The 23406-nt window shown below is 39.7% G+C and overlaps 2 protein-coding genes and 1 non-coding gene across 7 annotated transcripts in view; 2 read left to right on the top strand and 1 right to left on the bottom strand.

Moving 5' to 3' along the window:
- The window catches only part of rin1.S (Ras and Rab interactor 1 S homeolog), a 50055-nt gene that overhangs the window by 15564 nt on the left and 11085 nt on the right, over positions 1 to 23406 (bottom strand). For 2 of the 3 annotated variants that reach the window (XM_041560673.1, XM_041560670.1), the window contains exons 2-4: positions 18982 to 19136; positions 2605 to 2744; positions 1795 to 1906 (exon numbers count right to left, since the gene is read on the bottom strand). The gene's annotated coding sequence lies outside the window, so the exon portion shown is untranslated. Of the gene's footprint in view, positions 1 to 1794; positions 1907 to 2604; positions 2745 to 18981; positions 20670 to 23406 lie in introns of those variants that run through there. The other variant, XM_041560671.1, reaches the window with a different exon arrangement.
- On the top strand, positions 10338 to 17440 carry LOC121393146 (traf2 and NCK-interacting protein kinase-like). Of its 3 annotated transcripts, XM_041560674.1 has the most exons (13): positions 10338 to 11044; positions 11299 to 11417; positions 12153 to 12234; positions 12652 to 12678; positions 12881 to 12946; positions 13540 to 13596; positions 13695 to 13814; positions 14003 to 14113; positions 14228 to 14318; positions 14828 to 14940; positions 15404 to 15458; positions 15887 to 15968; positions 16235 to 17440. In XM_041560674.1, the coding sequence occupies exons 3-13, from the start codon at positions 12157 to 12159 to the stop codon at positions 16890 to 16892; spliced, it is 1458 nt and encodes a 485-aa protein (XP_041416608.1). In that variant the 5' UTR covers positions 10338 to 11044; positions 11299 to 11417; positions 12153 to 12156; the 3' UTR covers positions 16893 to 17440. The 3 variants fall into 3 exon arrangements, with proteins under 3 accessions (XP_041416608.1, XP_041416609.1, XP_041416610.1); XM_041560675.1 differs by having other exon boundaries at positions 10338 to 11417; XM_041560676.1 differs by lacking the exons at positions 10338 to 11044; positions 11299 to 11417 and having other exon boundaries at positions 12076 to 12234.
- Positions 20569 to 20642, top strand: trnai-aau. Its single transcript has one exon. It is a non-coding gene; the product is annotated as a tRNA-Ile (tRNA).

Raw genomic sequence — 23406 nt, 5'->3', positions numbered from 1 at the left:
ATCAGCCGGTGACTAAATATTTCCTTAGCGTATGTGGGTGGGTTCCATGCGTGCAGCCTGTAGCTTAATCATCTTTAACTATTTGTCATTTCACCTATATCACAAGTACAAAGAGCATTTCTGCATGTTACTGACACACAGGCAAATACAGTATGTGGCTGGTCACTTATGGAAGTGGTCTTTCCAAGGGGTGGTTCACCTTTAAGGTAACTTTTAGTATGTTATAGAACGGCCAATGCTAAGCAACTTTTCAGTTGGTCTTCATTATTTCTTTTTTTTATAGTTTTATAATTATTTGCCTTTTTCTTCTGACTCTTTGCAGCTTTTAAATGGGGGTCACTGACCCCATCTAAAAAACAAATGCTCTGCAAGGCTACAAATGTATTGTTATTGCTACTTTTTATTACTGATCCTTCTTCGCAGACTCTCCTATTCATAGTCCAGTCTCTTATTCAAATCAATGCATGGTTGCTAGGGGAATTTGCACCCTAGCAACCAGATTAAAATGCAAATTGAAGAGCTGCTGGATAAAAAGCTAAATAAGTCAAAAACCTTAAATACTAAAAAATGAAAAGCAATTGCAAATGATCTCAGAATATCCCTCTCTACATTATACTAACAGTTATCTCAAAGGTGAACAACCCTTTAAATCCCCACAGAAATCGGTAAAAGCGGTTATACTTATATCTTAAAAACCTATGGGATTCCTACTGCTCTCTATATTATTTAATTCCCTGGCATATTCACCTTCAACAATAAAAATGCCCATCTGCAATGGATGTACCTGGTGTGTGACAGCAACAAATAAAAAGTCCCCGTATGCCGCAGGGGAAATCAGGAGCTACTGCCACCTTGTGTCTGCCCAATAAAGTGCACACATTTAAATTATTTACAACTTCACCTGGTGACTGCAGTTAAAGAGATTTCATCATTATATATATATATATATATATATATATATATATATATATATATATATATATATATATATATATATATATATATATATGCAACTGTCATCCGTAATCCCTGGTAGAGAGCCTTGTCTGGTCCTGGACATTGCTTTGTATGTTTATTTGTAAATTTGGGAATCCCACATTTAGAATATATAGTGGACGCACAATAAAATCTTAATTTGCAGTTATTCTGCTCCTAGTGTGTGATTCCCAAGTGTACAAATGTACCATGAATACAATTAGGAGTCCAGGGACGGAGCTTCCCTACTAAAACTAGGGCTAATGTGTGCATGTTCCTGTTGTGATTGCTTTGTATGTTGCCAGCCCTGATCTATTGCCTGTAACTGGCTCTGAACTCTTTAACCTTAGTTTGCCTTGCTTCAGACATGTGTCTATTAGGCCTACTTGTTACACCTGTATGTGCTAATTCCCACCTTCTGTTTGTCTGTTCATCGATACTAGGGATGCACCGAATCCAGGATTCGGTTCGGGATTTGGCCTTTTTCAACAGGATTAGGATACGGCCAAATCCTTCTTCCCGGTTGAACTGAATCCTAATTTGCATATGCAAATTAGGGGTGGAGAGGGAAATCACATGACTTTTTGTCACAAAACAAGGAAGTAAACATTTTTTCCCCTTCCCAGCCCTAATTTGCATATGCAAATTAGGATTCTGTATCCAAAATAGTGGATTTGGTGCATCCCTAGTTTATATCTGCTTATCAGACAGAACTAAGGTGCGATTCTGCTCTGATGAAGAAAGGCATAATATTATGTCCATACAATTATTTGGGTTTGAGAATGTTGTTTCATATGGAAATGTCGGAAAATGACTTACTGGACATGGACAACAGCATTGCCAGTGCAGCAAAAGTAGCCGCCATGCCCTGTCCACTGAGGAAGAGACTGCTGTAGGTCTGAGGAAGGAGACTCAATAGGCCAAAGAGACGCTGCGGTGGGGCAAGAAGGAGAAATTCGGTGAGCACAACAGCATGAAGGTGGGACAAAAAGTAGCAAAGTAAATACAAGTGAGAAAACACATATTTAATCTCAGAAATCCAGTCGTACATCTACTGCTTAGGGATTGTGACATACCACAAATAAAAATCAAATAGTAAATGCTTAATTCCCACGCACATTTAAATAGACCTTATATACATTTTTTTTTTGTTTTAAATACATGTAAACACAGACATACTGGGGGGTCATTTATAAACGGTGGAGAAATTTGCTCCTGGGCCAAAACCCATGGATTGCTTTCAGTGCTCCTCTTTTCAGGGAGGCATTGAATCCACTATTTAGGATTCGGCCGAATCCTTGGTGAAAGATTTGGCTGAATACCAAACCAAATCCTAATTTGTGTATGCAAATTAGGGGCAGGAAAGGAAAAAGTGGAACAAATTCTTCTTTTGTGACTAAAAGTCACGTGATTTCCCTACCCGCCCGTAATTTACATATGCAAATTAGGATTCGGATTTGGTTCGTCCAGGCTCAAGGATTCGGCCGAATCTGAATCCTGCAGAAAAAGGCTGAATCCTGGATTTGCGGCATCTCTAGTGCTCAACCTGCTAATCGCTGAATGGTTGCTATGGGTTACTGCCCATATATAAAAGTTTTTATACAGTATTTGAGAAAGAAGAGCTGTTACCATTGATAAACCAGATTGTAGCCATTGTGACATCGAAGAAACTCTGTGGGGACATCTCCACTTTAACCAGGACGGCAGTTATAATGAAAAGAAAGAGAATAGCCACTATGCTGCCAGCAATTCTCACTTTCTCCGGAACACTAAAACAGACACAGGCAGGTTAGTAAATGACTACTTCCATGCACAACTAAATTTGAACAGCAATTTACAGCGTTTAAGCACATAGCCCCCATATAACATAAAAGATACTAACTTTGCCCAGGAGCAGTAACCCATAGCAACCAAAAAAGATGTTACATTTTAAACAGGTAACCAGTAAATGCTAATTGCTGATTGGTTGCTATAGGTTACTGCTCCTGGGCAATCTTAATTGCACAAACCATATAGTGTTAAACACTAAATGTAACATGAACACTGGCATTTTGTTATTGCACTTGACACACTGTGGATTTTTATGTGTGTGAATAGATTGAAGTGATTATACAGATAACATGATGGGATGTGTTCCGTGTCTGCTAATCTGAAAACCTATTCGGTTAGCAGATACGGGAAACATGTTGATTTTTTATTATATTACCCCACAGTAAATACCATAATGAAAGCCTTGCAAGAGGTGACAATGATGATACAGGTTTGGGACCTATTATCCAGAACGCTCGGGACCTGGGGCTTTCCAGATAACGGGTCTTTCCGTAATTTCATACCTTAAAGGGGGCCATAGACGTAAAGTGGGCGATATCAGGCTCATTTGATCGCGGGCCCTAGGGCCCAATAATCAGACCATAATGCATCCGATATGGGCGGTTTTAAGAAATATTTGCTAAGGAGATATTTGACTCTGAATTGTTCAGCTGTGCAGTTTGATCCAAAGCCTTTTGGGTTATGAGACGAGACTGGAAATAGTGTGATGCGCACAAAATCAGAAGACGCTCAGAATGAAGTTACAATTTAGCAACAAATCAGACACAAAGTGGGTCATTTATAAACACTGGGCAAATTTACACATGGGCAGTTATACCCATAGCAACCAATCAGATGCTTGCTTTCATTGTTTTCATTGCAGCTGCCTAAAAACCTACCCACTGATTGGTTGTTATTGGTCACTGCCCCAGTGCAAATTTGCCCAATCAGTTGGTAGCTTTCCAGCTGCAAGGAAAACAATGAAAGCAAACATCTGATTGGTTGCTATGGGTAACTGCCCATGTGTAAATTTGCCCAGTGTTTATCCAGAACACTCGGGACCTGGGGCTTTCTGGATAAAGGGTCTTTCCGTAATTTGGATCTTTATACCTTAAAGGTGGCCAATCCAGATTCTGCCTATGACTGGGTGCTGGGTAAGCATGAAACGCGTTAGGCGTTAGAGGGAATACTATACATGTTTTTTAACTACTGATGTGAATAAAATTTATATTTTTTTACTTTAATAGCATGTGTTGGAGAAATTTTTGAGATTGTGGTTTTACCTCTGTTTGGTCACTAGAGGTCTCCGACATGCTTACTAATAGTATTTATTGCTTCTGCTCCCAATTTGATTTACATAGACATAGAGATCCACTTGTTTGGCGATGTCGCCAAATGAGCAGATCTCTCTCTGATATGTCCCCCTTTTCTAACCCCCCAACCACTCCCCTCCCCCATGTGGCCTTCAGTCCCTGAAACTTACTCACTAAACTAACTGTCGATTTGCACTAAATGCTTTAGACCAGTGATCCCCAACCAGTAGCTCTTGAGTAACATGCTACTCTCCAACCCCTTGGATGTTGCTCTCAGGGTCCTCAAAGCAGGAGCTTATTTCTGAATTCTAAGCATTAAAGCGAGTTGTAATTGCATAAAAACTAAGTATAGAGCCAAGTAGAGTCTCCTGTAGGCTGCCAGTCCACATAGGGGCTACCAAATAGCCAATCACAGCCCTTATTTGGCATCGAGGGGCTTTTTCATGCTTGTGTTGCTCCCCAACTCTTTTAATTGTTTTACTCACAGTTAAAAAAGGTTGGGGGACCCCTGGTCTAGATAAACATACAAATATACAATTCATCACATAATGTACACACATAAAAAGACATGGTTTATATATTGAATACTCCCACTGTAAAATGTGACTGTGGGATAGCAGGTATAGTAGGGAGAGATGTGTCTATAGTAACAGTGGGATAATAGTCTCTGGGAAGGGAGTGTGACTGTGGGATAGAAGGTATAGTAGGGAAGAACGTTGTCTATAGTAACAGTGGGATAATAGTCTCTGGAAAGGGAGTGTGACTGTGGATAGAAGGTATAGTAGGGAGAGATGGTGCCTATAGTAACAGTGGGATAATAGTCTCTGGGAAGGGAGTGGTGACTGTGGATAGCAGGTATAGTAGGCGAGAGATGTGTTCTATAGTAACAGTGGATAATAGTCTCTGGGAAGGGAGTGTGACTGTGGGATAGCAGGTATAGTAGGGAGAGATTGGTGCCTATAGTAACAGTGGATAATAGTCTCTGGGAAGGGAGTGTGGCTGTGGGATAGCAGGTATAAGTAGGGAGAGATGCGTGCCTATAGTAACAGTGGATAATAGTCTCTGGGAAGGGAGTGTGGCTGTGGGATAAGCAGGTATAGTAGGGAAGAGATGGTGTCTATAGTAACAGTGGATAATAGTCTCTGGGAAGGGAGTGTGACTGTGGGATAGCAGGTATAGTAGGGAGAGATGGTACCTATAGTAACAGTGGATAATAGTCTCTGGGAAGGGAGTGTGACTGTGGGATAGCAGGTATAGTAGGGAGAGATGGTGCCTATAGTAACAGTGGATAATAGTCTCTGGGAAGGGAGTGTGGCTGTGGATAGCAGGTATAGTAAGGGAGAGATGGTGTCTATAGTAACAGTGGATAATAGTCTCTGGGAAGGGAGTGTGACTGTGGGATAGCAGGTATAAGTAGGGAGAGATGGTGGTCTATAGTAACAGTGGATAATAGTCTCTGGGAAGGGAGTGGTGACTGTGGGATAGCAGGTATAGTAGGGAGAGATGGTGTCTATAGTAACAGTGGATAATAGTCTCTGGGAAGGGAGTGTGGCTGTGGGATAGCAAGGTATAGTAGGAGAGATGGTGCCTATAGTAACAGTGGATAAATCAGTCTCTGGGAAGGGAGTGTGACTGTGGGATAGCAGGTATAGTAGGGAGAGATGGTGCCTATAGTAACAGTGGATAATAGTCTCTGGGAAGGGAGTGTGACTGTGGGATAGCAGGTATAGTAGGGAGAGATGTGTCTATAGTAACAGTGGATAATAGTCTCTGGGAAGGGAGTGTGACTGTGGGATAGCAGGTATAGTAGGGGGAGAGATGGTGTCTATAGTAACAGTGGATAATAGTCTCTGGGAAGGGAGTGTGACTGTGGGATAGCAGGTATAGTAGGGAGAGATGTGTCTATAGTAACAGTGGATAATAGTCTCTGGGAAGGGAGTGTGACTGTGGGATAGCAGGTATAGTAGGGGAGAGATGTGTCTATAGTAACAGTGGATAATAGTCTCTGGAAGGGAGTGTGACTGTGGGATAGCAGGTATAGTAGGGAGAGATGGTGCCTATAGTAACAGTGGATAATAGTCTCTGGGAAGGGAGTGTGACTGTGGGATAGCAGGTATAGTAGGGAGAGATGTGTCTATAGTAACAGTGGATAATAGTCTCTGGGAAGGGAGTGTGACTGTGGGATAGCAGGTATAGTAGGGAGAGATGGTCTATAGTAACAGTGGATAATAGTCTCTGGGAAGGGAGTGTGGACTGTGGGATAGCAGGTATAGTAGGGAGAGATGGTGCCTATAGTAACAGTGGATAATAGTCTCTGGGAAGGGAGTGTGGCTGTGGGATAGCAGGTATAGTAGGGAGAGATGGTGTCTATAGTAACAGTGGATAAATAGTCTCTGGGAAGGGAGTGTGACTGTGGGATAGCAGGTATGTAGGGGAGAGATGGTGTCTATAGTAACAGTGGATAATAGTCTCTGGGAAGGGAGTGTGACTGTGGGATAGCAGGTATAGTAGGGAGAGATGGTGTCTATAGTAACAGTGGATAATAGTCTCTGGGAAGGGAGTGTGGCTGTGGGATAGCAGGTATAGTAGGGAGAGATGGTGCCTATAGTAACAGTGGATAATAGTCTCTGGGAAGGGAGTGTGACTGTGGGATAGCAGGTATAGTAGGGAGAGATGGTGCCTATAGTAACAGTGGATAATAGTCTCTGGGAAGGGAGTGTGACTGTGGGATAGCAGGTATAGTAGGGAGAGATGTGTCTATAGTAACAGTGGATAATAGTCTCTGGGAAGGGAGTGTGACTGTGGGATAGCAGGTATAGTAGGGAGAGATGGTGTCTATAGTAACAGTGGATAATAGTCTCTGGGAAGGGAGTGTGACTGTGGATAGCAGGTATAGTAGGGAGAGATGTGTCTATAGTAACAGTGGATAATAGTCTCTGGGAAGGGAGTGTGACTGTGGGATAGCAGGTATAGTAGGGAGAGATGTGTCTATAGTAACAGTGGATTAATAGTCTCTGGGAAGGGAGTGTGACTGTGGGATAGCAGGTATAGTAGGGAGAGATGGTGTCTATAGTAACAGTGGATAATAGTCTCTGGGAAGGGAGTGTGACTGTGGGATAGCAGGTATAGTAGGGAGAGATGGTGTCTATAGTAACAGTGGGATAATAGTCTCTGGGAAGGGAGTGTGGACTGTGGGATAGCAGGTATAGTAGGGAGAGATGGTGTCTATAGTAACAGTGGGATAATAGTCTCTGGGAAGGGAGTGTGACTGTGGGATAGCAGGTATAGTAGGGAGAGATGGTGCTATAGTAACAGTGGGATAATAGTCTCTGGGAAGGGAGTGTGACTGTGGGATAGCAGGTATAGTAGGGAGAGATGGTGTCTATAGTAACAGTGGATAATAGTCTCTGGGAAGGGAGTGTGACTGTGGGATAGCAGGTATAGTAGGGAGAGATGGTGTCTATAGTAACAGTGGATAATAGTCTCTGGGAAGGGAGTGTGACTGTGGGATAGCAGGTATAGTAGGGAGAGATGTGTCTATAGTAACAGTGGATAATAGTCTCTGGGAAGGGAGTGTGACTGTGGGATAGCAGGTATAGTAGGGAGAGATGTGTCTATAAGTAACAGTGGATAATAGTCTCTGGGAAGGGAGTGTGACTGTGGGATAGCAGGTATAGTAGGGAGAGATGTGTCTATAGTAACAGTGGATAATAGTCTCTGGGAAGGGAGTGTGACTGTGGGATAGCAGGTATAGTAGGGAGAGATGGTGTCTATAGTAACAGTGGATAATAGTCTCTGGGAAGGGAGTGTGACTGTGGGATAGCAGGTATAGTAGGGAGAGATGTGTCTATAGTAACAGTGGATAATAGTCTCTGGGAAGGGAGTGTGACTGTGGGATAGCAGGTATAGTAGGGAGAGATGTGTCTATAGTAACAGTGGATAATAGTCTCTGGGAAGGGAGTGTGACTGTGGGATAGCAGGTATAGTAGGGAGAGATGTGTCTATAGTAACAGTGGATAATAGTCTCTGGGAAGGGAGTGTGACTGTGGGATAGCAGGTATAGTAGGGAGAGATGGTGTCTATAGTAACAGTGGATAATAGTCTCTGGGAAGGGAGTGTGACTGTGGGATAGCAGGTATAGTAGGGAGAGATGGTGTCTATAGTAACAGTGGGATAATAGTCTCTGGGAAGGGAGTGTGACTGTGGGATAGCAGGTATAGTAGGGAGAGATGGTGTCTATAGTAACAGTGGGATAATAGTCTCTGGGAAGGGAGTGTGACTGTGGGATAGCAGGTATAGTAGGGAGAGATGGTGCCTATAGTAACAGTGGGATAATAGTCTCTGGGAAGGGAGTGTGACTGTGGGATAGCAGGTATAGTAGGGAGAGATGGTGCCTATAGTAGCTGAAAAGATAATAGTCTAACTGTTAACCCACCATTTAGCTGTTATTGAAGCTGCAGTTCTAGGAAGGTACAAGGATGAATTAAAATCTTTCTTGCCCCCATTCAAAGATGGGTCTTTTCCCTTTTTTTGGTTGGCCTTAGATGAATGGAAGCTATACAAACCAAAAGGCTGCAGCATCCAAACATGGGACATTTGGGAAATTTACAAACAAGAAGGAATAAAATAACAAGCACTTCAGAATCAGAGCAGCCAGATCTTCCCATCACATTTCCAAGAGAGAGAATACTTTACACCAATAAAATACAATAAAACACTTTTGTGGTGGCACTTGTTGTACTTGACTGAGAGAATGTGCAGACCTGACAGCCTTACTTTTCTCACAAGGAGCTTCCGGAGTAACAGTTGGTGTGAGGATGTTATTCAGCATGGAGGAGGGTGGGACTTTGCTAGTTGCTAAGTGACATCATAGCTAATGAGAAGACACTCCCATTCAGCAGTCAGGGCCGGATTTACATAGCGGACGCCCCTAGGCCCACTGCCATTTGTCGCCCCTACCCCCTCCCCTTTATTTGTGCAAATTTACATGGAGATTGTATCTCGTGTGCATCCCCAGTGTTTTTGAACCAATGTGGGTGTGGTTGGGCAGCATGCCGCCCCCCTAAAATCCTGCCGCCCAAGGCCCGGGCCTTCCCACAAATCCAGGCCTGTCAGCAGTAGCTTGAACTGTCTCTCAGAGAAAGCACCCTCATTCCATGTAGAAATATGACATTTTACAAAAAAAGTAAGCATTTCTGGTAAAGAAATATATTTGAAGATTTTATTATTTCCACCTCAACTATCCATTAGGAGAATTTGATTTTCACGATAGATCCCCTTTAATAGTGCTGCTCCAGCAGAATTCTGCACTGAAATCCATTTCTCAAAAGAGCAAACACATTTTTTTATATTCAATTTTGAAATATAACATGGGGCTAGACATATTGTCAATTTCCCAGCTGCCCCAAGTCATGTGACTTGTGCTCTGATAAACTTCAGTCACTCTTTACTGCAAGTTGGAGTGATATCACCCCCTCCCTTCCCCCCCCCCAGCAGCCAAACAAAAGAACAATGGGAAGGTAACCAGAGACAACACAAGATAACAGCTGCCTGGTAGATCTAAGAACAGCACTCAATAGTAAAATCCAGGTCCCACTGAGACACATTCAGTTACATTGAGGAGGAAAAACAGCAGCCTGCCAGAAAGCATTTCTCTACTAAAGTACAGGCACAAGTCACATGATCAGGGGCAGCTGGGAAATTGACAATATGTCTAGCCCCATGTCAAATTTGAAAATTGAATATAAAAAAAATCTGTTTGCTCTTTTGAGAAATGGATTTCAGTGCTGAATTCTGCTGGAGCAGCACTATTAACGGATGCGTTTTCCGATGACAGGATCCCTTTAGTGAAAAAAGTAGCCCAATCAGTGAAAAATGCCCAACATGACTTATGGGTAATTTTAAATATAAATGTATATTTTAAAAAGTTGTATTTAAGTGTTACTGTCCCTTTAAGATAAGATGGGGCGGGGCTTAGTTGTGATGTCACAATGAACAGAGTTGACTTGATAACTGACACACTACACACCTAATCATTGCTATCCAGCACATGAGAGAAGAAGGACCTTAGCGAAAGGTAAGAAAAATACATATAAAAAACTCTATATACCCTGTATATTATGGGATGTCAAATTATGAAAGTGTCAGCTGTTTGACTAATTGGCATATCTGTAAGCCTTAAACCTTAAGTTAATATGTGGCTGACTTAATTATGATGTCATAATGATGTGTAAACCTCAAGTGAATATGGGGCGGGGCTTAATTGTGATGTCACAATGAACAGAGTTGACTTGATAACTGACACACCAAACATCATTGCTATCCAGCACACAAGAGAAAATTGACATTATCGAAAGGTAAGAAAAATACATATAAAAAACTCTATATACCCTGTATATTATGGGATGTCAAATTATGAAAGTGTCAGCTGTTTGACTAATTGGCATATCTGTAAGCCTTAAACCTTAAGTTAATATGTGGCTGACTTAATTATGATGTCATAATGATCTGTAAACCTCAAGTGAATATGGGGCGGGGCTTAATTGTGATGTCACAATGAACAGAGTTGACTTGATAACTGACACACCAAACATCATTGCTATCTAGCACACAAGAGAAAATTTACATTATAGAAAGGTAAGAAAAATACATATAAAAAAACTCTATATACCCTGTATATTATGGGATGTCAAATTATGAAAGTGTCAGCTAATTGACATATCTGTAAGCCTTAAACCTTAAGTTAATATGTGGCTGACTTAATTATGATGTCATAATGATCTGTAAGCCTCAAGTGAATATGGGGCGGGGCTTAATTGTGATGTCACAATGAACAGAGTTGACTTGATACCTGACACACCAACCACCTATTTATTTATTTCCAGCACACAAAAGAAGAAGTACTTTAGTGAAAGCACACGAGAGAAGAAGAAAAAGATTAGCGAAAAGTAAGAAAAATACATATAAAAAACTCTATATACCCTGTATATTATGGGATGCCAAATTATGAAAGTGTCAGCTGTTTGACTAATTGGCATATCTGTAAGCCTTAAACCTTAAGTTAATATGTGGGGGGGGCTTAATTATGATGTCACAGTGATCATATCTGTAAGCCTCAAGTTAATATGGGGAGGGGCTTTATTGTGATGTCACAGTGAACAGAGTTGACTGACACATCAAACACCTACTTATTTATTTCCAGCACAGAAGAGAAGAAAAACCTTAGTGAAAACACACTAGTGAAGAAGAACTTTAGAGAAAGCACACGAGTGAAAAAGAACCTTGTGAAAACACACAAGTAAAGAAGAACTTAAGTGAAAGGTAAGAAAAATACATACAAAAAACTCTATATTATGGGACGTCAAATTATGAAAGTGCCAGCTTTGACATATCTGTAAGCATTAAACTAGGGATGCACCAAATCCAGGATTCGGTTTGGGATTTGGCCAGTACTCGGCCTTTATCAGCAGGATTCTGATTTGGCTGAATCCTTCTGTCTGACCGAACCTGAATCCTAATTTACATATGCAAATCAGGGACCGGGAGGGAAAGTGCTTGACTTTTTGTCACAAAACAAGGAAGTAAAAGAAATGTCCTCTTCCCATCACTAATTTGCGCTCGAATCTTTCGCGAAAGATTCGGGGGGGTTGCCGAGTATAAAATAGTGTTCGGTGCATCTCTTCTTTAAACATTAAGTTAATATGGGGGTGGGGCTTGATTGTAATATCACAATAATCTGTAAGCATTGAACATTAAAGTGGTACTAATAGTCAGGTTTAAGAATAAAGTAACAAAATGCAGCATTATCAGTGAAAAATGGTCAAGATGACCTATAGATAACCTTTAGTGTACATTAATATAGTCTGTTTTTAGTGTTACTATCACTTTAAATTAATATAGTGGTGGGGCTTAAATGTGATGTCATAGGAAAAAGTGCGGTGTGAAGAATAAATAAATCCTATATACCCTGTGTAGGGTAAATTAACTAAAAAGTCGGTTTGATTTTGCTTTCCTCCACAAATCAAATTAAGTAGATTTTTCTGTTTTTCTTCCCAGAAGAATGAGCAGTTTCTGTTCATTTAGTGACTTGCTGAAAACAAGACAAATGTTGAGAAGATTGTTTAGCGCTTGTTGTAAGGTAAGTCTATTAAAAAAGATTGGGGTGTGTTCTGTTGGGTAGAATGGGGAGAAATACAAGTGCAAAGTGCACAAAATATGGGCTATAATAATGGCCCCAGAAGAGGAAAACCTGGTAACACTTGTCCTTTTGGGGTTCCAGAGAGGAATAATAATTATTTGAGTAATGTCCCTCATTATTTGACTCATTAATAAGCATTTCCCTCTTATTATCAAGTGCCTGAATGAGTTATCATTATGTGCACAGAGATTAAATCAGTTCTTTTAGAGCAAAGTGGGCTTCATATATATTGATTTTCTTTCTATTTGTCATTATTAAAGTCAAAAGTTGTGTTTGAGTCCATTTTAGTATGTTGTTTGCAGTTGCCTTACTTTCTTCCTTACACTAAATATTCTATTGTTCTTTTATCCAAAACAGGGACGAAAGCGAAAAACTCATTTAAAGGTAATGGATTGTATTTTATAATTACTTTTTATTGTGTATATGACTTAAATACACATTTTTAGTATGGCTATAGAGGAAGATGACCCCGCGGTCAGTTTGTTTCTTCTATAGTTGCATCACTATCTTTATTATTACTTTATATTATTTAATATTGCTTGGCCACTTTGCTTTTTCTTTTAATAATTTTTTTTAATATCTCTAGGAACCCAGAGGAACATTGGAACTGGGAAATCTGATTGGCAACGGCTCCTCCGGCCAAGTCTACAAGGTAAACTAAAGTATCTAACACAGAGATAGCAGATAAATAATAACTTCAATTGCTTGTTCACCTATGAAATAATTATTAGGGTGGTGTAGATCATGAGAGTTTGCAATTGGTCTTTTTTCAATTAAATATGGTTGTTCTGCAGCTCAAAAGTTTAGAATTTCAGGAGCGATCTAGTTTTTATTTACCGTAGTAACTATGAAGTGGTTACATTATAGACTGGAAAATGTATAAGCATTTCAATTATCGCTTCACAGAGCAACAGATTTACATAAACCAGATAAGATTATAAACTGCAAGCTGGATAGAGAAAATCAATTAATTAAAAAACTTTTTAGAAACAAAAAATAAAGATTAACAAAAACTTAGTGAAGAATAGGTCATTCTGTATCATTCTAATATTTAACATAAAGGTAGACTTCCCCTAAACCTTTGATTAATTGTACTGTAAGCATGACTACCTATAAACTTCTTATAATAAGCTAGCCTGTTATTATAGGTAATTAAAGATGGGAACTATAGAGGGGTGGGATGAACATGTTCGGAAAAAGGCAATTTTCAAATATTAACAAAATCCATTTTTTTTGCTTTTACAGGGTCACAATCTGAAAACCAACAAGGTTGTGGCCATTAAAATGATGAACCCTTCTGAGGTAATATATCTTTTTTCTTAAATAAGTAACAAACATGCATGAACTTACAAATAAACTCATAAAGTGCACTGTATTTACTCGTGTTTCTATTTACCTAGGATACTCAGAAGGAAATAAAAACGGAGATAGAGATCCATAAGGAAGTATCAAGGCATAAAAACATCGCCTCATTCTATGGAGCCTATCAACAACGTGGCTCCATAATGATGCCTATAATGGTAAGACTAGGTTTTTGTACAGATACATAGAGTTGACTACTCTTACCCATATATTGTTCAGCTAAAACTGTTGGCTGGATGAGTATGAGGGAATATGTAGTACGTCAGTTCGACCTTATTTTCTACTAAACTCAATACTTTGGGGAGCATACAGGAACATGCTATTAATATTTGTCTTTTTCTTACAGATTGAAATGGAATTTTGTGGAGGTGGGACACTCTTCGAACTGATCAACAGCCCTTTTTGTAGAGGTCTTCCCGAACATTGCATTGCTTATGTATGTCGGGAAGTCTTAAAGGTATGTCAGGTTCAACTTATTCTAGCATGTTCTATGTATTTGTTTATAATTTGTGTTAGAGAACATTGACAAATTGGTGTTTTATTTTTCTTTTTTTCTTTTTCTTTCTTACAGGGTCTGTCACGCCTCCAGAAAAAACAAATAATGCACCGAGACATCAAATCCCATAATATTGCGATAACTGAAGACGCCAGTATACGTTTAAGTAAGAAAAATGTATCTAATAAATGATAATTATAGGATATCATTGTATTTTTATTAATCCACTGCAGATAGGTTTGCCACCTGGCAGTATATTAAACACCTTGCTTACAATTATTCTTGATACCAATGATATTAATAGATAACAAACATTCCAATGGCATGCCAAAAATGGTGTCAATTCTGGCTCCAAAGGGTGATTATATATTTATAGAATTCTAGTCTCGTATACAGCAATGTCTTTCCTAAGACAACTGTATAGGATACTATGACACCCTTTCATCATGTCAAGCCATGGCCAGGCCAAATTCTAGCAATGGTAGCATTTAAAATGTACATACCTATAAGAAACTTTTAATTTCTATTATATATATATATATTACAGCTCTTGCAAAACAACAGCTGAATGACAACATAATTAGTTTATCCATTGTTTTCTGTTTTTCACTTTGAGATCAGTATAATTACTTTACCATTTAAGTTTTTAATTCAATTTTTGTTTATGATTTTCAGTTGATTTTGGGCTTGCACGAAAAGTTAAAAGATTTTGGCCTTGCAAAGAACTACAGGGAACGCCGCACTACATAGCACCTGAGGTGTGGACATGCAGCTCATATGATTTTAAGGTAAGACTTCACCTTGAATGTGGTCCAACTGTCATTTTTCTGTATGCTTTACACCTTTCTGATTAAATAACATAAGTGTTTTGACCACCACTGTCCCCATAGGCCTAAGAATAAATGAAACACACACAATTGTACCAGCTGTCAGTATCATATATACATGTTTGTGTATATATATATATATATTCACTCTGTATTTATTATATACACAATATATAAATAGCAGTTGAAGCTAAAAAGAGATATTTCTGTGGTTTTCTTATGTCAAACAAGCCCTAACTAGCAATTTCTTCTTGAAACTCTTACTTTAATTTTTACATCAATACATGAAAGTGTCAGCAATGCTGATTATTTGTTGTCTTTACCTCTCAGTCATACTTAAGAATAAACAGAGGTGTGATTGAAAACCAATAATAATATGTAACTGAAAAATACATTAACTAATTGCCTTTCTTTTCATTTTCAGTGCGACATATGGGCTTTGGGAATAACTGCCATTGAGATGGCAGAAACAAGCTGCCGTGAGTATTTCCCAGTATCTTTTTGTGTTGTGTTAGACTTGTTTGGGGCTTTCACCAAACACATATAGATATTAGTTGTATTTATAATGTGTTGAATGAAAGAAGTAATGTTGCACATAAGCCCAGCTCTCCCCAACTCTGAGAGAAGTAAGAATGTAACATGAAGTTTAAGAACAAATTAGTGCTATTATCAACTATGATTGATAATGAAATAAAGAAATAATAGTTTGCTAGCTCTGTAGCATTTAGTTGGAACCATGGGAATTATTTCTTAATGACTAAAGGGACCAGGTTGAAAATGACTGGTGTATGATTCATCAGATTGTAGATTGTAAGTTTTGCGGGGCAGGCAGTAATATTTTCAAAAGAACAACCTAGATTTATTAGGAACATCAGGAATCTGACATGTATTTATTTATACCCATTAGCACTGCTCCATTTACAAGGAGAAGCAGTTGGAAAAGAAATTGTATCTGGAGATCCTCCAACTCTGAGTCGACCACGCAGATGGTAAGATAACCACATCTCATTTGACTTTAGTCACAATCTGAAGGGATGATCCTGACCCCATTGCCACCCTGGGGAGGCTCCGCCCTGCCTTTCCCCATTCACCATTTTAGCACCAGAGGGGGTCCAGGAGGGTTCTCTTCCCTATTGCAGAGAGTGCACTAGCAGAGCCTAATTTCCAGTTTGAAAACCAGACATTCTGCTCTTAAAGTTATCAGGAGCATTTTATATTATCTCTAAATCAACACCCTTTTATTATTTTTTTTCAGGTCTCCAGCTTTTAACTCCTTTATTGATCTCTGTCTAACCAAAGATCCCAAAGACAGACCAATGGCTAAGTTTCTGCTCCAAGAACATCACTTCATAACAGAGCTACAGGATGAAATGCAAGTGAAAGCAGAAATGAAAGACTTAATCAGAAGACTGAATGCAGCTAAACATCTAGCTTCAAAAACAGCAGAAGACATTGCTAATGCTGCAGTAGAAGAAGTGCCCAGTGACGTTGTTGTGTCACTGGACACAAAAAAAGAAAAAACAGCAGAGAATGCTGAAGAAGCTGCTTCAGAGGTTCAGGTGGATGAACCAGCCAGTGAAGAAGTTGTGGAGGCAATTTCAAAACAAGATGTCAGCTCAACCGACATTATGGGGAAAAAGGACACCATAGGTCATATTAAAATAGGTGAACCTGAGAAGGATGTTGAAGCCTCAACTACACCTAAGGAGGACCCACTTCAGTCCAGTGAAAAAGCCCCAGAACTTTCAGTTGCTCAGGATTTGTCTCCACAAGAGGAAGTCGGCTCAACCGACACTGAAGAGGAACAGACCACCGTATGCCATATTGACATGGGCGATTCTGAGGAGGCTCCACACACCTCATTTCAGTCCAGCAAAGAAGCCCCAGTATTAGAAGAAAATACTGGAGATTAGGTCACAGAAAATGCTAGTGACTTTATAGGCTTAGTAATGTTATTCTTATTATTGTTACTGGCGCTTTTTCATCAACCGACACAAAAATAGAAGAAACAGCAGAGAATGCTGAAGATCTAGCCTCAAAACCAGCAGAAGACATTCCTAGTTCTGCTGTAGAAGAAATGCCCAGTGACGATGTTGTGTCACTGGACACAAAAATAGAAAAAACAGCAGAGAATGCTGAAGAAGCTGCTTCAGAGATTCAGGTGGATGAACCAGCCAGTTAAGAAGTTGTGGAGGCAATTTCACCACAAGATGTCGGCTCAACCGGCATTAAGGGGAATATATTTATATTCAGAAGATGAAATACTGCATCTTCATTTCTTGCAAATGGTTTTCTACATTGGGATATAAGTAAAAAAGGAGGAAGGAGGCTCATTTAATTCAGAAGATGAAATTCTGCATCTTCAATTCTTGCAAATTATATAAGCAAAAGAGGAGGAAGGAGGCACATTTAATTCAGAAGATGAAATTCTGCATCTTCAATTCTTGCAAATGATTTTCTACATTGGGATATAAGCAAAAGAGGAGGAAGGAGGCACATTTAATTCAGAAGATGAAATTCTGCATCTTCATTTCTTGCAAATGTTTTTCTACATTTGGATATAAGTAAAAGAGGAGGAAGGAGGCACATTTAATTCAGAAGATGGAATTCTGCATCTTCATTTCTTGCAAATGTTTTTCTACATTTGGATATAAGTAAAAGAGGAGGAAGGAGGCACATTTAATTCAGAAGATGGAATACTGCATCTTCATTTCTTTTTAAAGGTTTTTTTCTAAAATAAACCAACCATTGTACATCTTGATGTTATTTCTGTGAAGTGTTTCATTTATGTTTTCAGTTTTTACTGATTTTAAAAATACATTGCAAATTTGTAAATGTAATATAATATTTTTATATAATGGTGCTGATTTACAAACGATCATCTGATTCTGATCGAAACATCCATATTTATGGAAGGTAATGAGAGCGTTTACAAAAGCAAGGGTAAATAAGAGCAAGAGGGTTCTAGGACAAGAACAAAATTAATGCCGGAAGACAAAACAACTGCTCACCAAGAAAATGGCTCAGCATAGGAGGGAGAACTCTACAGGGCAAGACAGCTGTCTTTCTACACCTAAAAGACAAGGGACACTCCTTTGAAGATAACAAGGTCCAAATCTTGGATAAAGAAGACGCTGGTTTGAACGAGGCGTGAAAGAGGCGATTCATGTCAAGGTGGAGAAACCATCCCTGAAGAGAGGCGACACCACCTGTCTGCTACATACAATGCTCTTCTAACATCTGTACCCCGACGGTTCCAGAACACTTCACACGTCCATTCATGTAACTCTCACAAGTAACAGCTTTATCTAGGAGTCACATGACACATTGGATAATCCTATCACAGTAACTACACGGAATCTACACCTCTGTGAGTTTCACCTCTCTGAAGAGTTACAATGTGCCATTGTGATTGGATTAGTGGAAGAGTTTATAGGCTGAGAACTTCCCACACCAGTCAGTTGTACTGAAGAAGCTGCTCCTAGAAGTAGTGAAACAACTTTAATGATAAGACAAAAAATGAAAGTAAAGACCGCTTCAGCTCACCGAACCTCTCCTCATCCAGGTGCTCAGTCAACAGTGTCCCCACTGTAAATACATATAACTCAGACAGGCAGACGGCACTTCTGGAATGTGGTTTATTGGAGTTGCTGCTGTTAGACACCTAACGCGTTTCGGGAATATATCCCTTAGTCATAGGCTAACTAATCATTTCACACAGCTGTAGTTATATACAAAAGTCAACAGTGACCCCTAATGGGCTCTCAATAAAATTACACTTTTATTTAAATACATTAAAACCCATATGAAATTAATGTTTTAAACTGCAGACCCCGATTCAACCCCCCCACTCATGTTCTTGCAGATCCCCTCCTCCAGAATACATCCCACGTTGAAATGTGTCAATTCATTACTTTTCCCCCCAGATAGTTTGTCATTAACTATTGTAACCCCATGACCTTACTGAGCAGATGAAGCAGAAAAGAAATTGTATGCACTGACCTTAATAGTGGGGTGAGTTTTTGTTGTGTCTGTGCTTCGTACCCCAGGAATGCTTCCAGCAGAGCGCCCCTCACACTTGTAACCAAATCGCATCCCTCGCTGCTTTGGCTGCTCTATCATCTCCACATGTGGGAGGGGGGCAGCCATGACTGTATCTGTACAATGGGAGGAAGAACAAAAATATATCAGTGAAAACTTAAAGTGGACACATCAGTTTATTGTCTGAAGATACTTCTACAGGTATGGGAGCCCTCATCTGAAAGAAAAAACTCAGGTCCCAAGCATTCTGGATAATAGATCCTATAGGTGACACCTGAGGAAGGACCAGTTAGATCTGAAACATGTAGAGCAATTTAATAAAAGAACACTTGTTTGATGACCATGGTTCTCCAGAGTAATCTGTTCTAATTTGTGAAGACAAGGAATGTTTGGCGGCACCGAACTCTGTTTGATGAACTGGATTCAGTGAGAACTATCACTATCCTGTCCATTAGATCCTATAGCTGGATATTCATGGTCAGCACTTACGTTGTTCTGCACCAGTGTCACACAAAGCTTCCCCATCACCAACTCAACTCAACTCAACTGAAGCAATGAACCATGGGCAGCCACTTCACATTCTTGTAAATGGAAATTAAACAAGTCTTATGGCACAGATAGTACAGCTCAAGAATACAAAAAAATCTTTTCTGAAAAACCAATAAAAAGGATGGAAAAAAAAAGAAAAAAAATCTTGCTCTATCTTGTAGAACAGCAACATGTGCCAGGGGAGGCATTTCTCCCGTTAAGTAAAATTGGAAGTAGTTGTCATCAATTAAGTGTGTTTTGGTGATACAATTCTTGCCTAGTGATAGAAATCACCACTACCCTAAATGCATTCAACTTTGGATCATCCCATGTTCCCTATGTTAGAGAAATACAAAAAAATATCATGCCAGGTTGGGAATGGACAATGAGGGGGTTATTTATCGAAATAAATAATAAATAACAGATAAGTACTACTATAGTTTATATAAACAAGCTGCTGTGTAGCCATGGGGGCAGCCATTGAAGGGGTAAAGCCTGGCTTGTCCAATAAGGGAAGAGCGGGAAAAATAATCGAAATCCCTGGGGTTGAGCTCATGTGAAAAGGAGGCGGGCCTAACTACACCCCAAACAGCCGCTGTCTTCCTCCTCCTAGAGGGACTTGTTTCTGTGCTGCAGTGTATCGTGCGCCTCTATTAGAAGATACCCTGTAGCATTATCACTGCGGTGTATTCATACGCGCCCGTCACTGACTAAAGTTTGGGGAGCCTCATTGGCAAAGCTGTGGTGTCTGTGCAGTTGCTGAGGGACAGACGGGACTTGTTACACGTGTAAAGGAACGTTCTGTTACACTCCCTGCTTCTCCCCGCCATTTCCTTTCAGCAGCTCTGATCCTATGTCATAGGAATGAGTGACAGGGACTAAGGCTCTGCGCTGAATCATAATTCACCCAACAGTGCCCGGTCCTTATATTATACGACATACGGTAGTGCTTAGATGACTTGTATTCCATTGGTTAAAACGAGGTTTCGACACTGACTTCTCCAGCAGCTTCAATGAGTTGGCCGGTTAGCTCAGTTGGTTAGAGCGTGGTGCTAATAACGCCAAGGTCGCGGGTTCGATCCCCGTACTGGCCAAGTGCTTTTTTGTATTTGACTGTATTAGTCCTGCTCTTTATTAGTCTTTATACCCAATACTTTACAGCTATAGTGTTTGTGTAGCTTTTCATATATTAAAGGCCATCGCTTAAGCTTTACGTTTAAATGACAATTATTGGGGGGTAGGGCAATTAGTGATGTGCGGGTGGGGATTTCCCTGAGCCACACCCAACCCTAACCCTCCCTCTCTTTGCCCCACTCCCAGAAGCTGGAAGCCGCATTTGATGGTGGCGGGAGGGGAGAGCAGGAGAAGAGCTCAACCCCCACCCACCTGCCACCTAAGAGCAACAGTGCGAGGTCGGCCAAAACCCACCCAACCCCAGGGTCCTGCAGGTATCAGGCCACACATCACTATAGGGCAAGGTCAGGTCTGGACTAAGAATTATAATAGGCCCTGGCATTTCAGGTACACAAAGGCCCAAACAGCCCCCACCTGCCCACTAAACAGTGACTTTCTATGGCACCTTATAGCAGCCCCTCTGGCATTTGCCAGAACTCACAGATTGCTAGTCCGGGAGTGGGCATGGTGTTATATATAATGAATAGTAGTGCTACTCATAGGGGGTTATTTACTAAACTCTGAATGCAAATAATCCCGAGAAATTTGTGATTTTTTTTTATATAAAATTGGACTTCTAAAAAAAAAACACCCATTTTTTTCGGAATTTATTAAACCCCCGAGGATGGAAACTTCCAAATTTGAAAATCCGGCATCTCAGATCTGTCGAGGTTGCATATAAGTCAATGCGAGAATTCCCCATGATTTTTTTGATGTTCGTTGGGTTGCGTGCATTCCCCCGAAGTTTTTGGGCAAAAAAGCATAAAAAAAAAAAATCAGAGTTTTGGGGTGAGAAATCCAAAAAGATCATGAAAATTTAAATTTTTTTCCTGTAAAGCAAATTTTTGGGAAAATGTAATAATAAATAAGCGTAAAAAAACCCGAGCGGATTTGATTGGAGTTTGTAGCAGAAAATGTTGAGATAAAATCAGAGTTTGATAAATAACCCCCGTAGACTAGACCAGGGGTCAGCAACCTTTACTATCAAAAGAGCCATTTTCCCGCCTCTTCCACTAAAGGAAAATAGTCTGGAGCCACAAAACATAACTCAGCTTATAAACTTTATTTTTAATTTTAACTGTTACAACAAGAGAATACAACAAACAATTCAGCAACAATTCTTGTCCTTGTCTCCTAAACCTGATTTAGCAAGTCATTACACACCCTGTGAGAACCAAAAATGCAGTGGATATTTCAGAGTCTCTTCTTTAAGTAACTATACAACATTTTTATTTCTTAAACGGTGTGGCTGGTAGTGCAGGTTCAAAAATACAGGAATCCGCATATTAGTTCTACTGTTCATTGGAGAGTGATATCACTGACATCAGAAGGCAGGTCACAGTGGGTTTATTTATGTATTTTTACATGGATATCATCATTGCTTCCCTCTGTTATTGACCTGCAACTGAGCCCAAGGTTGGGTGCAGCACACACACATACACGTTACACGTGAGAGCTACATTTTGTATGTACTTATTGTGAGCTGCAGATGTCTATACACATACAAGCAGTGGCCAAGAGTTGAGTCCAAAGATGGGAAAATAAGTTATTAAAATAATGGCACCTGCTGGAAAAAATAGGCAACAAAGATTAGGAAATAGTACAATGGATGTGTCACAAAAGCAAGAGAAAAAGGAAGAAGGAGAAGAGGAACATTTTATCATGGAGAGATTAATTTGTGTAAGAGGCAAAGAATTACAGACAGTGAAAAAGAAGGAGGGAGAGAAGAGAATATCAGAGGGGGATGAGTGGAGTGGTGATTGTGAGAAATAAGTAAAGAAATGAAAAGTGGAGCAAAGAGAGGGGGGACTAAGCTTATATGGAGCTGGAATGGCAGAAAGAGAAAATTATAAAAACAAAAGATTAAAAAGAGGAGAAAGGGGGTCAGAGAAGAAATAATAGTATGAGAAGAATTAAAACATTAAGTATTATGATATTGAAAACACAAAATACTTCTTTATGCTTTTTCCTCATGCTAGGGGGCTGTTGCCATTCTAGAGATGCTAATATGCCCATAAGCTGTTGGTGCCTGATGTCTCCGGATCTGAGAGGCCATTTTGGACATTCAGTAGATCAGTCAAACTTCCCAGATTCCAAGAGAAAACTCAACATCCCAGGACCTTAAATATACAAATTCAAATATAGAAAGATCTGGACCTGAATCATGTCCCTTGGCAAGATATGAAGGCCTGAAAGGGGTTTCAGAAAAGACCAGACAAAAAGACAAAAACATCACAAAGAGATCACATGGTGAAATGATGACAAGAAAAGATATTCTGGCATCGGGTACAGACCAGAATTTAATTGAAATACCAGGTAAGTTTTAATAAAACATTTACAATGTATTGTCATTGTCAAGAATAAATCGCTGCTTGATGTCTTGTGTTGTTGCAAAGTATACAGAAAATAACTCAAGGAAGTATCATGTGTGTTGAGGTTGAAATAGAATGAGGATAATTAAGTCAAATATGCATTTAGGTCATTCACTACATTCACATTAAACATGTAGGAAACACTGCAGTTGCCTTGTTTGTCTTTATTATAATGGTGCTGGGAGATGTAGCAGAACTAAAGCTTTGCTGCTCCAATATTGAACAGGAACAGTAAAATGAACCTATAGTGTAAATATATAATCCTCTTGGCCATATCAAACATTGGCAGTCTATGTCTATGCCATTTATATTC

The sequence above is a fragment of the Xenopus laevis genome, chromosome 4S (assembly GCF_017654675.1).
Source record: "Xenopus laevis strain J_2021 chromosome 4S, Xenopus_laevis_v10.1, whole genome shotgun sequence".
Classification (NCBI taxonomy): Eukaryota; Metazoa; Chordata; class Amphibia; order Anura; family Pipidae; genus Xenopus; species Xenopus laevis.
Note: the sequence above shows the minus strand (reverse complement) of the source record. Positions and strands in the feature narration are given on the sequence as shown.

What these genes read in the sequence shown, in the direction of transcription:
- LOC121393146 (XM_041560674.1), top strand. Translation starts at nt 12,157, where the DNA reads ATGAGCAGTTTCTGTTCATTTAGTGACTTGCTGAAAACAAGACAAATG. An exon ending in CCATAATGATGCCTATAATG is followed by an intron (nt 13,815 to 14,002) that starts GTAAGACTAGGT and finishes TTTTTCTTACAG; the next exon opens with ATTGAAATGGAATTTTGTGG. An exon ending in CTGAGTCGACCACGCAGATG is followed by an intron (nt 15,969 to 16,234) that starts GTAAGATAACCA and finishes ATTTTTTTTCAG; the next exon opens with GTCTCCAGCTTTTAACTCCT.